This window comes from Vombatus ursinus, unplaced genomic scaffold, assembly GCF_900497805.2.
Source record: "Vombatus ursinus unplaced genomic scaffold, bare-nosed wombat genome assembly UNPS02000749.1, whole genome shotgun sequence".
Classification (NCBI taxonomy): domain Eukaryota; kingdom Metazoa; phylum Chordata; class Mammalia; order Diprotodontia; family Vombatidae; genus Vombatus; species Vombatus ursinus.
In genome coordinates this window covers 4,168,407-4,184,093 of record NW_020940527.1, presented here as the reverse complement: position 1 = coordinate 4,184,093, position 15,687 = coordinate 4,168,407, and the positions used below count along the sequence as shown (strand labels likewise).

Here is a 15,687-nt window from a genome sequence, read left to right as displayed (position 1 = left end):
TACCTATGAAATCACAGGTCTAGACCCACAACAAATTCATCACCACAGCAGCAGCAACTAGAGCAACGAGAAAGTTACAGTTAGTAGAACGGTCTGTATATTGAACTTCCTAATTCACGGGCACGTGGAATTTTGTCTGTTGAGTTTGGTGCACTTTCTTTCTGTTTTTACAGTTATCCAGTATAAAATCCCAGAGCTCAGACAACCCCCTGGAAGGGGAAGTTCCTCTGTACCAGAATGCAGAAGGACAGGTAATGGTGACTCAAAGACGAGGCCAGACATACTCACAAGTCCCAAGAGCCTTATCGCCAAGCATGGGTCCCATCAGTGAGGGACAGACAAGTGCTCACAGCTTGCCTCACCTTCTGAGTTTTGCATAAAAACGTGTAAGGAAAGAGCTATCCAAACAGCCCAAGAGTCCACAGGGGCCCGTGGAAAGAAAGAGGGTCTCTTGAAGGCAGGATGCTAGATGTACCTCCAGGCCCAGCCTGTAAGTGTAAGCCACTGCTATATAGAAATCAATTTCTGAGGAAGGATCATTACGCCTAAACAGAATTTTCTTCAGACATGTCTTTCCGTTAATTTCTTACATTTTAGTTTCATTTTCACCTGAAATATATTTTGTACTTTGCATCATGAAATCCTAGGTGTTTTTTTAATTTAATATAACATGGAAGAAACTATTTTTCTTAAATCAGAAAAATGTGTAATCTTTCATGTCTTCCCAACAAAACAGAAAATGTAGAAATCAAATCAAATTAGAAGATATGTATAGCATATCTACTATATTCAGGGTGCTGTTGCAGATACAGAGAAATGTATTACATGGTTCTTCCCCTCAGCAACTTCACAGTAAGGGAAATAAAGAATAATATTTGGTATTCCAAGACAGATATTATTGATTGCCGAATGAGCGGCAGTGATAATAAGTGCCATGATTTCAGAGAAAAAAATAGCTTCCTGTGGACTAGAGTGTTTGGAGAGTTTCATGAAGGTGGAAGGACTTAATCTGAACCTTGTGGATTAAGACAGAAAGAAAAGAGGGAAAGGGAGCCCTGGATCTGGAGTCAAGGTCCCTGGGTGGGGAACGGAGCCCATGGCTCTACCACCGACTTACCTGTGTGACATTAGGCAAATGATCACCTCTGTAGGCTTCATTTTCCTGTGAGTGAGTAGAGGGATTGAGCTAGATGACCTTTGAGGTCCTTTCCAGCTCCGCAGCTATTGTCCCTTTATAGAGAGGCTGAGGACCATTTATTCTACCTCCCCCTTTTGTTTCTCTCCAGCTACGTGGTGCTGAGCACGAGTAGGTGCTTAATATACCTGTTAACTTAAGAAATCCTGAAACTTGTACTTAAGCTCTTCACTACTGCCAAAAATTTTGTTACTAGAATGATTTAGAGAAAAGCAAAAAATGTCTTTACAGCAATACGTGGAAGCCGGGACATACCTCCTTCTGGAGATTGAGCTGGAGAAAGCCTTAGTACCAAAGCGATTGCCAGAAGAGCTTGCATCCCGGTATGTAAAAAGATTGACTTTATCTGTATTGTGAAAATAGTATAGTGTTATTTACAGAAAACGGCTTTGACACCGGGGCCTCTGAATCTTATGTGCTGAGCAGTGAAATGAGAGATGGCAATGTTGAATCCTCCTCTTGACTATGCTTCTGTCTCTTTCCTATGTAATGAAAAACAATGCTCAATCTACCAGATGATCTCTGTGTAGGTATGTCAGTCAGTAAATATTTACTACGTGCCAGGCCCTGTGCTAAGCTCTGGGAATGCAAAGAAAGCCAAAAGACAGTCCTTGTTCTCAGGGAGCTTGTAGTCTAATGGAGGAGACAACTATATATAGACAAATTATAGACAGGATAAATTGGAGATAATTAGCACTAACATTCAGGGAGATTGGGAAAGGCTTCTTGTAGAAGGTAGATTGTTAATGGAGACTTGAAGGAAGCCAGGGAAGCCAGGAGGTGGAGATGAGGATGGGGAATTCCAGGGGTGGTAGACATCCAATGAATATTGCCCAGTCAGGAGATGGAGTGTCTTGTATGAGGAACCCCAAAGAGGCCAGTGTCATTGGATCCCAGAGTCTATGGGGGAAGTGTAAGGGGAAAGAAAGCTGGAAAAGTGTAGGGGGGAGAGTACCAGGTTATAAAGGGCTTTGAATGCCAAGCAGAAGATTTTTTTATTTGATTCTAGAGGTGATATGGAACCACTGGAGTTTCCTGAGCTGGGGAGGGGTTGACATGATCAGACCTGAGCTTTAGGAAGATCAATTGAATAGCTGAGTGGAGGCTGAACTAGAGTGGGAGGAGGCATGATGTGAAAGACAGACCAATCAGCAGGTTATTGCAATAATCCAGGCACAAGGTGATGAGGGCCTGCATGAGAGTGGTAAGATGGCTAAATGGAAAATCCTAATTCAGATCTTAATGTTATCAATGAGTATACGTCTAGATGGACGTAGATAATGAGTATATGTAGAGAATAAAATATATTTTATTATCTTAAGACAGTTGAGTTGGCAGCACGGTAAGCAACAGTATCCATAGTGTAAGTGTAGACTCACAGATTACATTAAGATGAATTAGGATTTTCCAATTAAGGATCAATCACTAGCCCTTCTTTTTTTTTAAATAATATTTTATTTTTTTCCAATTACATGAAAAGATAGTTTTCAGTATTCACTTTTATAAGATTTTTTGTTCCAAACTTTTTTCTCCCTCTCTCTCCTCCCCCTCCCCAAGAAGGCAAGCAATCTGATATAGATTATACATGTACAATCATATTAAACATATTTCCACATTAGTCATGTTGTGAAAGAAGAATGAGAACAAAAGGGGAAAAACAAGAGAAAGAAAAAACAACAACAACAACAACAAAAGCTGAAAATAGTATGCTTCGATCTGCATTCAGACTCCATAGTTTTTTCTCTGGATGAATCACTAGCCCTTCTTAAGCCTACTTGCCTCCCAGACAAGGTCTGTGGCTATAATTTGAGAAGTATAAAGCTAATTGTGCAGGTCATAGTCTGAACTCTAAAACTTTCTCTAACTTTTTATTTGTTATTTTAATTTCCCCTAGACCTTATTATTTTAAACTGTTACAAGACTTGTGTTCTTAGTACTTTCTAAAAATCAGCAATTGTTCCAGAAGAGTGAGGATGATAAAAATAGCCTTAAAGTTCCCTTGCAAATAACCATTTGTCCCCTTTGTGTCTTGTGAGTAATAAAAATTTGCTTCTTTTATATTTTCTGTACTACTTAGAGTGGATAACAAAGTGGTAAATTGTGTATGAACATTTTTTCAACTTAATTTATTTGACCTTGATGGATGCTTTTATCTTTACTATTTGATTAATATTTCAAAATTTCACTGACACTTAGGGTTTAGATATTTGAACAGACACAGTCAAGTCAAACTTGGTCCTTGGTGGGGCAGTGCGATGCAGTGCAAAGAGCCCTGGATTTTGAGTCAGAAGCATCAGATTCACGTCCTGGTTCCGCTACTTGTTTTCTCATCTTTCAAACTGAGGAAATGGCATTTGCATCACTACCTCACAGAGCTAATACAGGGATCAAATGAGCCTTCTTGGAAAGCTCTTGGAGAGTAAACGGAAGCTCTCTCAATGCTTACGGCCTGAGCCGTCCGAGCTCTGCTCTGATGCCTCATCATTGCAGGGGCTGTGGGGGAGGGGGGCCGATTGTGCCAGAGAAGTGAGCTGGCCAATACTGCCTAGTCATCGAGGCTTCTAGGACAGGCCTCTTGGATGAACCAAATAGCTGTACTCTGATGATGTTTGGAGGCTTATCACCAGAACAGCACTCACACATCGGTTGAGTTTTTCAGCCACAGCAGTTTCAAAAACCATTTACTAAGGGATGAATCTGCATCTGTGGAGGGTATACAGATAATGATAAAAACATAAATACTTAAGGTAGCGAGAGGCAGCGTCATAGTGGATCGAAGTCCAGAGGACCTGGATTCAAGTTCTGCCAAAATCTTCTTATGGGCATCTAATTTAACTTCTTGGAACCACAGTGTCCTCATCTGTACAGTGGGAATAATCGTGCCTTGTAGTACCTACAACTAGGATAATGTAAAGTGCAAATTCAGTCTCCAAAGTGCATATACATGCTAATTGTTACTAGGCTCCATCCCACTCTAATACGATGGTCCTGGGATCTTGTTATTATTTGGCATTATCCCAAAGAAGAATGAACAGCTAGAAAACTTTGCTAAGAGATGTTATTACTTGCAGTAATTTACCCCTTTATCCTCTAGAGAAGGGAAGATGTAAGGTCGTGTTCTCCCAAGTTCACATCCCTGCTGAACTGAATCCTTATATTTTTGTACGAACTCTGCTACTGCATTATAGAATCAGAGAGTGAGAAACTGGAGCCTATAGAATAATAACAATAACTTGCATGTATTTAGATCTCTCAGGTTTGCATTGTTTCATTTGCCCCTTAGAGCAGTCTCATAGAGGAGGTTTAGATGGCTTGTTATCTCCATTTTAAGTGGAGGAAGCTTAGCAGTACTTATTCTGTGGAAGGTACCATTTTCAGAGCTTGCTCGTGGCTAGTACCCAATCCAGAGCTTTCCTGATCCTCCAATTCTTTCCACTGTCCCAGACTGAGGACCAAATGTGTGTATCTGGTAGCTTAACCCCTTCTCCCGACTTTTCTCAGAAGTTTGAGTCATTCATCATGAGCTCCCTGGCCCCACTCTCCCACATTTTAGAATCTCCGAGGATGAGATAGCCCTTCCCCCTTCACTTCTGCTCTTGATTTTCTTCCATCTTGTCTCCTTCAAGAACTGGCCTTGTCAGTTTCTCTTTTCTCTCTTTTTCCTTCAATATCTTCACCCACATTAATTTCTTCCTCATTTTCTATGAACATGCTCCTGCTGTTCTTGAAAAATCTTTCCTTAACCTAGTGAATGGAACACCAGCCTTGCAGTCAGGGAGACATGAGTTTGAATTCTGCCTTAGATAGTTGCTGGCTTTGTGACCTGGGGCATGTCTCTGTTTCTTCATCAGTAAAATGGGAGCAATAACAATACCTACATCACAAGTTGTTAAAAATCAAATGAGATAAAATATGTAAAGCATTTTGTAAACCTTAAAACGTGTTTGCTCTTATCTCCTCAAGCTATCATCTTCTTTTTTCCCATTCACTGATAATTGGCCGTTCAGTCATTTTTCAGTCTTGTCCAACGCTTCGTGGCCCCATTTGGAGTTTTCTTGGCAAAGATGCTGGAGTAGTTTGCCATTTTCTTCTCCAGCTCATTTTACAGATGAAGAAACTGAGGCAAACCATGTTAAGTGACTTGCCCAGGGTCACATAGCTAGTAAGTATCTGAGGCTGGATTTGAACTCAAGAAGATGAGTCTTCCTGACTTCAGGCCCAGAGCTCTATCCACTGAGCTACCTGGCTACCCATTCACTGATAAATTCCTATTAAAAATGGCACACATTCCCTCCAGCCATTACCAGTTCCTTAGCTTCATTTCTTTCTAATCACCTATTCCTCCTTCAACCCCTTGCAGTCTGGTTTCTGACCCTCCCACTGTACTGAAATTACTTTCTCTAATGTTAACAGTGAACTCTTAGTTGACAAAAGTGATGACCTTTTTTCTTTCTTTACCTTCCTTGACCTTTCTGCAGCATTCAACACACCTTCCCCTCTCTATTGTTTCCTCCCTGAGATGCTGTGACCCTGCTTTCTTCTAATTCTCCACCTACCGATCTGACTCCTCCTCCTTGGGCTCCCAGGTGTGCTTCAGGGCTCCCTCCCAGGCACTCTTTTTCTCTGTATTAAGGCATCTTAACCTAGGGTCTGTCAGCCATGTTACTTAGTGGATGGATGAGTTCAAAATCTAGATATTCAGCCCAGGTGTCTCCCTTGAACTTGAGTCCCTCACCTCCAACTGTCTGCCAGACATTTCTATTTCTAGATCTCTTTGGCACCTCATAGTCATCATGTTCAAAACTGAATCCTTATCTTTTCCCTCACACTGGCCCATCCTCCCAGTGGTCCAGCCTGGAAACCCAAGAATCATCTTGGACGTTTTTTTTTTTTCCTACCACATCCTCATAGCCCAACAGTTGCTGAGTTAGGTTGATTTTACCTCTACAACGTCTCTTGAATTCGACCTCTTCTCTATGCTGCCTTCTTCTCACACTCACACTGAGGGTCTGAATGGCCCTCATCACCTCTGCCCAGACTATTGCACAAAAACCACCTACCTTGTTTCCTTGTCTCTCCTTTCTCCAGTTGTCTTTCACGCAGCTGCCGAAATAATCTTAGGATAGCAATAGCACCTACCTCTTGAGATTGTTGTGAGGATGGAAATGAGATATTTTTAAAGTACTTTGCAAACCTTAAAGTACTGTATAAATGCTAGCTATCATTATTGTTATCATTATTATTATTATTATTCCAGAGAGCCATTTTGTTTTCACTTGAAATTGTGAGTTCCCTAGCACAACAACAACAAAAAAATATACAAAAGAAAAAGCCAGACAACCTATCTGGGAGAATGCCAGACAAGCCCATTATATCACTTTCCTTGCCTGACTTACAACAATACCTTACTTAGAGACGTCCATGTGAGCTCATTCATACGTATTAGTACCCAAGTAAGAGTGGAAACCATTTCTCCCATTGGGACAGGAAGAATAGGACCATAATAGGAATTCAGTGTGATAAGCCTCCAGGATTTAATTGTAGACAGATTATGACTCTTTTCCTCTCCTATCAGGGTCAAGGAAATGATTCCTCCACGACCCGCCCTAGTCCGCCGAACAGGAGGAGCTCAGAAGGCAAGTACAAGAAATGAAATGAGACTACTACAGTTACCGTTTCACATGGGGGTAGAGTAGGGGTGGGGTTAGGGGTGCGGTGCTCCTGCGATCTGGAAAATCTTCATACATTTTTTTGTCTCTCTCTTCATGCCAAAGAAGAAGTCTGAATTTTTTCTTGTTCTCTTATGGGTTGTTTATAGTACCTTATTGTAAAATTTGGGTTGATATTATACAATAGTATACATATATTTTGTGCATTTCTGAGTTTCTAAACTGTGTCATCTGCTATCCTTCAAGTGTTATCTGTAGCTTCCACAAAACTCCCCCAAAATACCCATTTAATTTCTTACGCCAACCAGTGATATATCAGAACCCCAGTGGGGAAGGTCACAATGTGGAAGGAATAACTGTAGTGTTAGGCTGTTAAGCATATATGAATGTAATGCTCTTGACCTAACATTGGGAGAATAGATACTTTTGAATTGTTTATCCACAATTGGTATTTGTTATTGAGAGAAAATTGCCTTCTTATCTTTGGTCTCCTTTGAGAACAGTGATACCCAGTATGAGGGTGTAATCTGTGTCTGTAAAAGAGAATTTGTTTTCTGTGTTTTCAAATGCAGGACTTCATTAGCATTATTTGTAGCCAAGTGCAATCAACAAAGCTAACTGACACACAAAATTATATTCATCCAGTGACCTGGGTCTTTTGTATCATAAAATTATACGACTGTTTTTTTGTGGATTAAATATGTGGGATTGATGAGAGAAACTTGGTGACCATTGAGTGTATTGGGCATTTTGCACTCTAGGCATCCCAACTAGTACTGCCTTGTCGAGTGAAATTTCCCTCAGACATGAATATCGGTGTGGTAGCAAGACTTCCCCAGGGCCTTCCAGCTCACTAAAGGCTTCAGGAAAATGTGCTAACCGTGAATGGCGAATGACTGCGTATATGTGTGTTTTGGCTTAGAAGAGATAGTCTTTGTGCTGTGAGAAACTATGAATGCTGAAAATGGCACGAATGCTTTGGGCACACCCTATCTCTTATATGAGCTATGGATGCTTAAAATGGCACTAAGACTTGACACACCCTGTCTTGGGAGTCTTTTGGGGTTGGGGAAAAGCGAGGCTCACATCAACCTTTAGCTTAAACAAGATACTTAAGCTTACTTTGCATATAATAAAAGTAGAGTAACAAATTGGGTTTTTGTTTTTAAAAAAATTCACCATTAAGCTGCCATGAAAAATGGGTTGATATTGTAGCATATCAACACGTTATTACTGGTTATGGTGATAACAACAAAAACGTCCTATACCATGTACACTGTCCCCTGTTGTCCCATCCAAGAGTTGTCACCAATAGCAAAATCCCAGACCTTATGGAGTTCTTTGAGTGGTCAGGTATTTGTGTGGGATTACTCTACGATTCAAACTGTATCATTCTCTGAGTTACTGTTGTAGTTGTCATCAGATTGGGAAGAAAATTCATTGCATTTGCCGTGTTAGATTTTTCTTTGAAGCCATCTAATTAACTCAGTCCAAACTTTGACTTCAGAGCCAGGATTCTTGACCTCTCCAAAGTCTCCAGGCTGGATTCCATAATGATTATGTTATTAAATGGGAAGTTTGTGAGTACTTAGCAAGGGAAGCCATGATCACTAAAAGTCAGCATGGTTTGATCAAAAATAGGTTATGTCAGACTAACCTTATTTCCTTTTTTTTTCCCCCTTTTTTTTCGACAGAGTTACTAGCTTATATATCAAGGAATACCTTAGATATAGTATATCTATATTTCAGCAAGGCATTTGATAAAGTCTCTTAATTTTATCCTTGTGAACAAATTGGAGAGATATGAATTGGATGTTAGTATGGTTTGGGTAGATCTAGAAGTAATTGAACCACTGAGCCCAAAGAGTGGTGATTATTAAAGGAGTGTTTAAATGGAATGAGGTCTTTACTGGTGTGACATGGTGCCCTATTCTTGACCCTGTTTTGTTCAGCATTTTTGCCAGTGATGTGCCTGAAGTTATTGAGAACATGCTTTTCAATTTTGTGGATAGCCAGAAGCTAGGAGGGTTAAATTGGATGATAGACTAGGGATCCAAAAAGATCTCAATAAGCTAGAACCATTTCAGTTCAATTCAACCCAAATACTGGGTATAAAGCATTTGCTAGACATTAAGAATATAAAGACAAATAATAAACATTTTATTGGGAGTATATTTCATGTACGTAGATAAGCCAATACAAATAAACAAATTTGAAAAAGAAGACAGCATTAACATCTGAGGACAACTGGGCAGTCTTGACAGTGAAGGTAGTACTTGAGCATAGCCTTGAAGGAAGCTAAGGATTCTAGGAGGGGCAGTCATTTGGGAGAGATCATCGTATTAGAGGCATGGAGGGATGGATTGTGCAAATACGCTGGATTGGGAGATGGGAGTATCAAGTCTGAGAAACACTAGTAGTCTAGTTCAGCTGGAATGTAGAATGTACAAAAGGGTATGTATTGTGGAAAATGAATCTGGAAAGCTAGGTTAGAGCCAAATGGCAGTGGGCCTTAAGAGTAAGAATAGATATTTTGTTTTAGAGGCAGTAGTGGGCCATTGAAAGTTTTCAAACTGGGGACTGATATGGCTGTCATGAAACTTTATTTTGAAAACTTTATGGAGACTATATTAGAGAAAGATCAATCTAATAAGGTTAATTTAATTTAATTTTTTTAATTGAATTTTCTTTTCAATCAATGAAAATTTTCCAGCTCCCACCTCCCTCCCCCCAATCCCATTGAGAAATCAAGAAAAACGTTTTAAAACCTCTGTTACAAACATGTATAGTCAAGCAAAACAAATGGCCACATTGACCATGTCAAGAAAAAATCTCAATCTGCATTCTGAGTCCATCATATCTCTATCCAGAGGTGAGCAGCATATTTCATCATGAGTCCTCTGGATTTATGGTTGATCATTGCATTTATCAGAGTTCCTAAGTCGAAGGTTGTTAACTTTACAATATTGTTATCGTTGTATAAATTATTCTCCTGGTTCTGTTTTCTTTATTCTGTTTATACAAGTCTTTCCAGGTTTCTCTGCAGCCATCCACTTCATCATTTATTACATTACAATAGTATTCTATCATACTTATATTCATATAACAAATTGTTCAGTCATTCTGAATTAGTGGGTACCCCCTTAATTTACAATTTTTTGCCATTTCATGAAGAGATGCTATAAATATTTTTTTTAGTTATAAGGCCTTTTCCTCTTTCTTTGACCTTTTTGGGATATAGAACTAGTAATAGTATTGCTGGGTCAAAGGGTATATACAGTTTAATATTTTTGGGGGCATACTTCCAAATTGCTTTCCAGAATGGCTGGACCAGATCATAAGTATATATGCTCATACAAAACAAATTTTCACATTGGCCATGTCAACAAGAAAGAAAGGAAGGAAGGAAGAAAAGAGAAGAAAGAAGAAAATATGCTTTAGTCTATACTCTTGAGTCCATCAGCTCTCTATCTGGAGGCGGATAGCATGTTTCATCTGATGATCCTTTGGAACTCCTTTGGAAATCCTTTGGCATTGTGGTTGGTCATTGTGTGGATCAGTTACTAAGTCTTTCTAAGTTGATTATTTTTTCAATATTGCTATTATTGTATAAACTGTTTTCCCATTCCTGCTCACTTTATTTTGTACCAGTTCATGCAGTTCTCAAGTTTTTCTGAAACCATCTCCAGGATCATTTCTTTTTCTTTTCTTTTTTTTATTAATTTATTTTGATTTATCAACAATCACTTCCATAAGCTTTTGAGTTTTAAATTTTTCTCCCCTTCCCTCCTTCCCTCCCTCCCCGAGAGGGCACACAATCTAATATAGGCTGTACATATACATTCATATTAAACATATTTTCACATTAGTGATGTTGTAAGTAAGAATTAGAACTAATAGGAGGAACCACCAGAAAGAGGAAACAAAACACAACAGAAGAAAAAAAATAGCAAATAGTATGCTTTGATCTGCATTCAAACTCCATAGTTCTGTCTTTGGATGTGGATAGCATTTTCCATCATGAGGCTTTTGGAGATGTCTTAGATCCTTGTATTGGTGAGAGGGGTTAAGTCTATTAAAGTCAGTCATCACTTAATGTGGCTGTTACTGTGTAAAACGTTCTCTTGGTTCGGCTCACTTCACTCAGCATCAAACCATACAAGTCTTTCCAGGTTTATCTGAAGCCTGCCTGTTCATCATTTCTTATAGCACAATGGTATTCCATTACATTCATATATCACATTCACAATTATGGTGACTATCTATGTCTTTCTCTTCATCCCTTTCCCCCGTTTATGCTTTTTTTTCTCCTTTCTCCTTTTCCCACCTCACTAATGTTTTACTTTGACCACCTCCTCCCTCAGTCCCACCTCCTTTCTATTAGTCCCCTCCCTTTTCTTTCCCCTTTTCCCTCCTACTGCCTATAGGGCATGTTAGATTTCTATACCTAACTGACTATATTATTCTTAAGCCAAATCTGATGAGAGTAAGATTCAAACAATGCTCATCTCCCTCCCTTCTTTCCCTCTGCTATAATAGGTTTTTGTGCCTTTTCCTGTGATGTAATTTACCCTTGTCTGCCTCCTCCTTTCCTTTTCTCTCAGTACATTTTCTTAGATCAGATTAATTCACTTACTTGGATCCATTTAACCCACTTGATTAGATTTTTTTTCATCATTACAGCAAAGTCAATTTATACCCACTCCCTTTATATACCCCTTTAACATGGTGTAATAACAATACAGTTCTTAAGACCTGCAAGTGTCTTCCCTCATAGAAATGTAGAGAGTTTGTCCTTATTAATAACATAGTGTTACTTTCTGTCTCATTTACCTTTTTATGTCTCTCTTGAGTCTTGTATTTGAAGATCAAATTTTCTGTTGAGCTCTGGTCTTTTTATCAGGAAAGTATGGAAGTCCCCTATTTTGTTGAATATCCATCTCCTCCCCTGCAAGATCATGCTCATTTTCGCTAGGTAGTTGATCCTTGGTTGTAATCCAAGTTCCTTTGCCTTATGGAATATCATATTCCACGCCCTATGGTCTTTTAATGTAGAAGCTGCAAGGTCCTATGTAATCCTGACTGTGGTTCCATGATATTTAAATTGTTTCTTTCTGGCTGCTTGCAGTATTTTCTCTTTGACCTGGTAATTTTGGAATTTGGCTACTATATTCCTTGGAGTTTTCAATTTGGGATCTCTTTCAAGAGATGATCGGTGGTTTCTTTCTATAGCTATTTTACCCTCTGGTTCTAGGACCTCGGGGCAGTTTTCCTTTATGATTTCCTGAAAGATACTGTCCAGGCTCTTTTTTTCATCGTGATTTTCAGGTAGATCAATAATTTTTAAATTGTCTCTCCTGGGTTGATTTTCCAGGTCAGTTGTTTTACCAGTGAGATATTTTACATTTTCATCTATTTTTTCATTCTTTTGCTTTTGTTTGACTGATTCTTGCTCTCTCATAGAGTCATTAGCTTCCTTGCTCAATTCTAATTTTTAACAAATTGATTTCTTCTATCAGATTTTGTACCTCCTTCCTCATTTGGCCAGTTGTATTTTTTAGGGGCTTGTTTTCTTCAGTGTGCTTTTTTTCCAGTTGGCCAATTGTATTTTTTAAGGACTTGTTTTCTACAGTTAATTTTTGTCCTTCCTTTTCCAAGCTATTGACTCTCTCTTGCATACCTCTCATTTCTTTTCCCATTTTTTCTTCTACCTCTCTCATTTGACTTTTAAAATCCTTCTTGAGCTCTTCTAAGACTTCAGACCAGTTCATATTCCCTTTTGAGGTTCTAGATGTGGGTTTGTTGACAATGTTGTCCTCTTCAGAATTTCTGCCTCAATCTTCACTCTTCCCGTAATAAGAATCTGTCATATGTTTCTTTTTGCTCATGGTGTTTGCTTATTTCCTGGCCTTTAAAGAGATTGGGCTCTCCTGCTGGGGAGCAGAGGGCACTGACCCAAGCTTCTTGTATTGGGAGCCTAGGGCCTAGTCGATGGCTTTGTGTGCTGGGGCCTCAAGTGTTGGCAGTTGGAGGCTGTAGGATTCTGGCAGCTTACCTGGTGTTGGGCTGTAAACAGCAATACTAGAACTCTAGGGGTAGGATTGGGTAGTGTGGCACCTGGAGATTTCCTGCTCACCCAGGCCTTTCCTTCCTTTTGCTTTCTTCAGCTCTTTTCAGATGGATGTTCTAGGGTGTTTATCTGCCTGGGGCCCCTTGGAGCACTGCTTCCCTTAGTTTTGTGAGGCACTGGGAGAGCCGGTTGCTGTAGAATGCGGAGGCACCTGGTGGTTTTCTGAGCTGGTTTCCACAGGTTCCCCAGTCCTCAATGAGGCACTTGGAGTCCAGGTGTTGGTGTTTGCCTGCTCCACCACCTGAACTTCAGGATCTTCTCCTGGTATGCTGAGGTGGGGCTTTCCACTAGTTTGCCAGGATGCCTCCCATTCTGTACTGCTCCCCTTCCCCCAGGGTAAGAGGGGCATTTCCAGTTAATCCCTTAAGCTACCTGGGCTACTGGATTGCTGCACCCCATCTTCTGGTTCAGCTGTTCCAGGGTTTTTCCTGGGGTGATATTTTCTGGGCTTTCAGGGGTTAATAAGGAAGAGTAAGAGAAACTCACCTCTTACTCCCCCATCTTGGCTCCCGGAAGTGGAAGTCTCCAGGATCATTTTTTGCAGTACAAAAATATTCCATCACAATCATATACCATTACTTGTTCAGTCATTCCCCAATTGAAGGGCATCTCCTCAGTTTCTAATTCTTTGTTACTATAAAAAGAGCTGCTATAGATACTTTTGTATGTATGGGTCCTTTTCCTGTTTCTTTCATCTCTTTGGGGTATAGACCTAGAAGTATTATTGCTGGGTCAAAGGGTATGCACAGTTAAGGATAGCCTTTTGGGCATGGTTCCAAATTGCTTTACAGAATATTTGGACTGGTTCATAACTCCTTTAATAGTGTATCAGTGTAGCTGTTCTGTGCAGCCCCTCCAGCATTTGTCATTTTTTAATTTTAATTTTTTTTAGCATTTGTCATTTTTTGTCGACTTTGCCAGTTGGATGAGTGTGAGGTGGTTCTGCAGAGTTGTTTTAATTTGTATTTCTCTAATTATTTGTGATTTAGAGCACTTTTAAATATGGCTATTGATAACTTGGATTTCTTCCTCTGAAAATTTCTAATTCATATCCTTTGACCATTTATTAATTGGGGAATGGCTCTTATTCTTGTATATTTGACTCAGGATCGTATGTATTTTAGAAAGCGGGCCTTCATCAGGGAGATCTGCTGCCAACAGTTTTCCAAGGTGAAATTTAATAGGAGCAAATATGAAGCCCTAGATTTGGGCTTAGAAACTCAATTTTCCTATGTACAGGAAAAGAGAGATATGGTTCTACTATCGTTTGTATGAAAATGACCCGAGGATTTTAGTCAGCAAGAAGGCATTTGATGGCAATACCAATAAATATGTGATAGCACAAGAAAGAAAGATAGAAAGGAAGGAAGGGAGAAAGGAAGGAAAGAAGAAAGAAAGAATCTCTTTGGTCATATCAATACATATTGTTCAAAATGAGAGATGATAATTTTGCTGGAGTATTCTGATTAATTTGCTATACTTTTGTAAAGATTTGATTGACAGAATGGAATTCACTCAAACTGCTTAATATAAAGAAAACATTTCCCCTAAAAATTAAAACTGTCTAAAAAGTTAAATGTGCTGATTTTAGAGCTATTTTTAAGTGGATGCCTGCCGAGGTAGTTGAAAAGGGTATGTTTGAGTTGGATTAGAAGACCTCTGTGGTCCCTTCTGTCTCTGAGATGCTATGGTTCTATGATTCTGCTTTCTTATTTTACTAGGCAGTGGATGACTACCACGCTCAGATCCAGAACATTGCCACAGCCATCTTAGAAGAGTACCACAAGATGTTCGGTAAAGAGCTCACTTCAGGAAAAGATCTGGATAACCAAACCTTGGAGAATCACAAGTGCCAGCTCAATTATGAGCTCAATTGCTCTGGAAAATATTTTGCTTTCAAAGAACAACTTAAGGTGAAACATTCATTCAAAAAAAAAAAAAAGTCTTTTGAGGGCTTACTGAAAGCCCTGAGTAAAAAATCTCAAAAAAAGTCTATTGAGTGCCTCCTAGAACAGTGTTTTCTCTGTTCTAATTGACATACCACCCTCTTTACCTTCTCTTTCTACAAAGACCTTCTTACTCCCAGGAGAACTGGATGCATGGATGCAAATCTTAAAATTGAGTAGTATTCATTCTTATTTTGAATAACTAAAAATTAATGCTTCACTTTTGCTCTCAGGACAGAGCATCTACTGGTCCATCTATAAGTCAGGAAACTTGATCTTGGATTGGACAGCAGGAAGCCTTCCATTTTTACTGATTTCATTGCCTAATTTGCTGTGACCCATGCTGAGTAGCTTCTTCCCATTTCCCATGTAAATTTTACCATTGCAAACTAAGGATAGTTCTCCCAATCTGAGGGAGTTGTCATTGAAAATCTCATGGAAACTGAGAGGTGGCAATCAGAGAACAGAGAGAGAGCTCTTCTCCATCGATGGTCTCAGCCAGCCTTGGGCATGATTATGAGGACAGCTGCCTAGGTTTGAATATCACCCTTTGACTTTTCCAAACAGTTTTATATAATTTGATTACACCAACCTCAAGAAGTTGGTAAGCTAAGTATCACGATTCCCATTGAGAGGTGGGAACAGTTCAGGAAGAGAGAAAATATCAGCTAGTTAGTGGCAGAGCTGGGGCTAGAATCCACTCTCCCACCTACCAGATCAAACTCTTCCTACTGGACAACTTGGGCC

At 39.5% G+C, this 15,687-nt stretch overlaps 1 protein-coding gene across 1 annotated transcript in view; it reads left to right on the top strand.

The window, feature by feature from the left end:
- Positions 1–15,687, top strand: part of CFAP70 (cilia and flagella associated protein 70) — an 80,419-nt gene that overhangs the window by 34,658 nt on the left and 30,074 nt on the right. The window contains exons 12-15 of the mRNA XM_027860136.1: positions 174–251; positions 1,427–1,518; positions 6,771–6,831; positions 14,716–14,907. Of these exons, the coding sequence (XP_027715937.1) occupies positions 174–251; positions 1,427–1,518; positions 6,771–6,831; positions 14,716–14,907 (423 nt within the window). The remainder of the gene's footprint in view (positions 1–173; positions 252–1,426; positions 1,519–6,770; positions 6,832–14,715; positions 14,908–15,687) is intronic.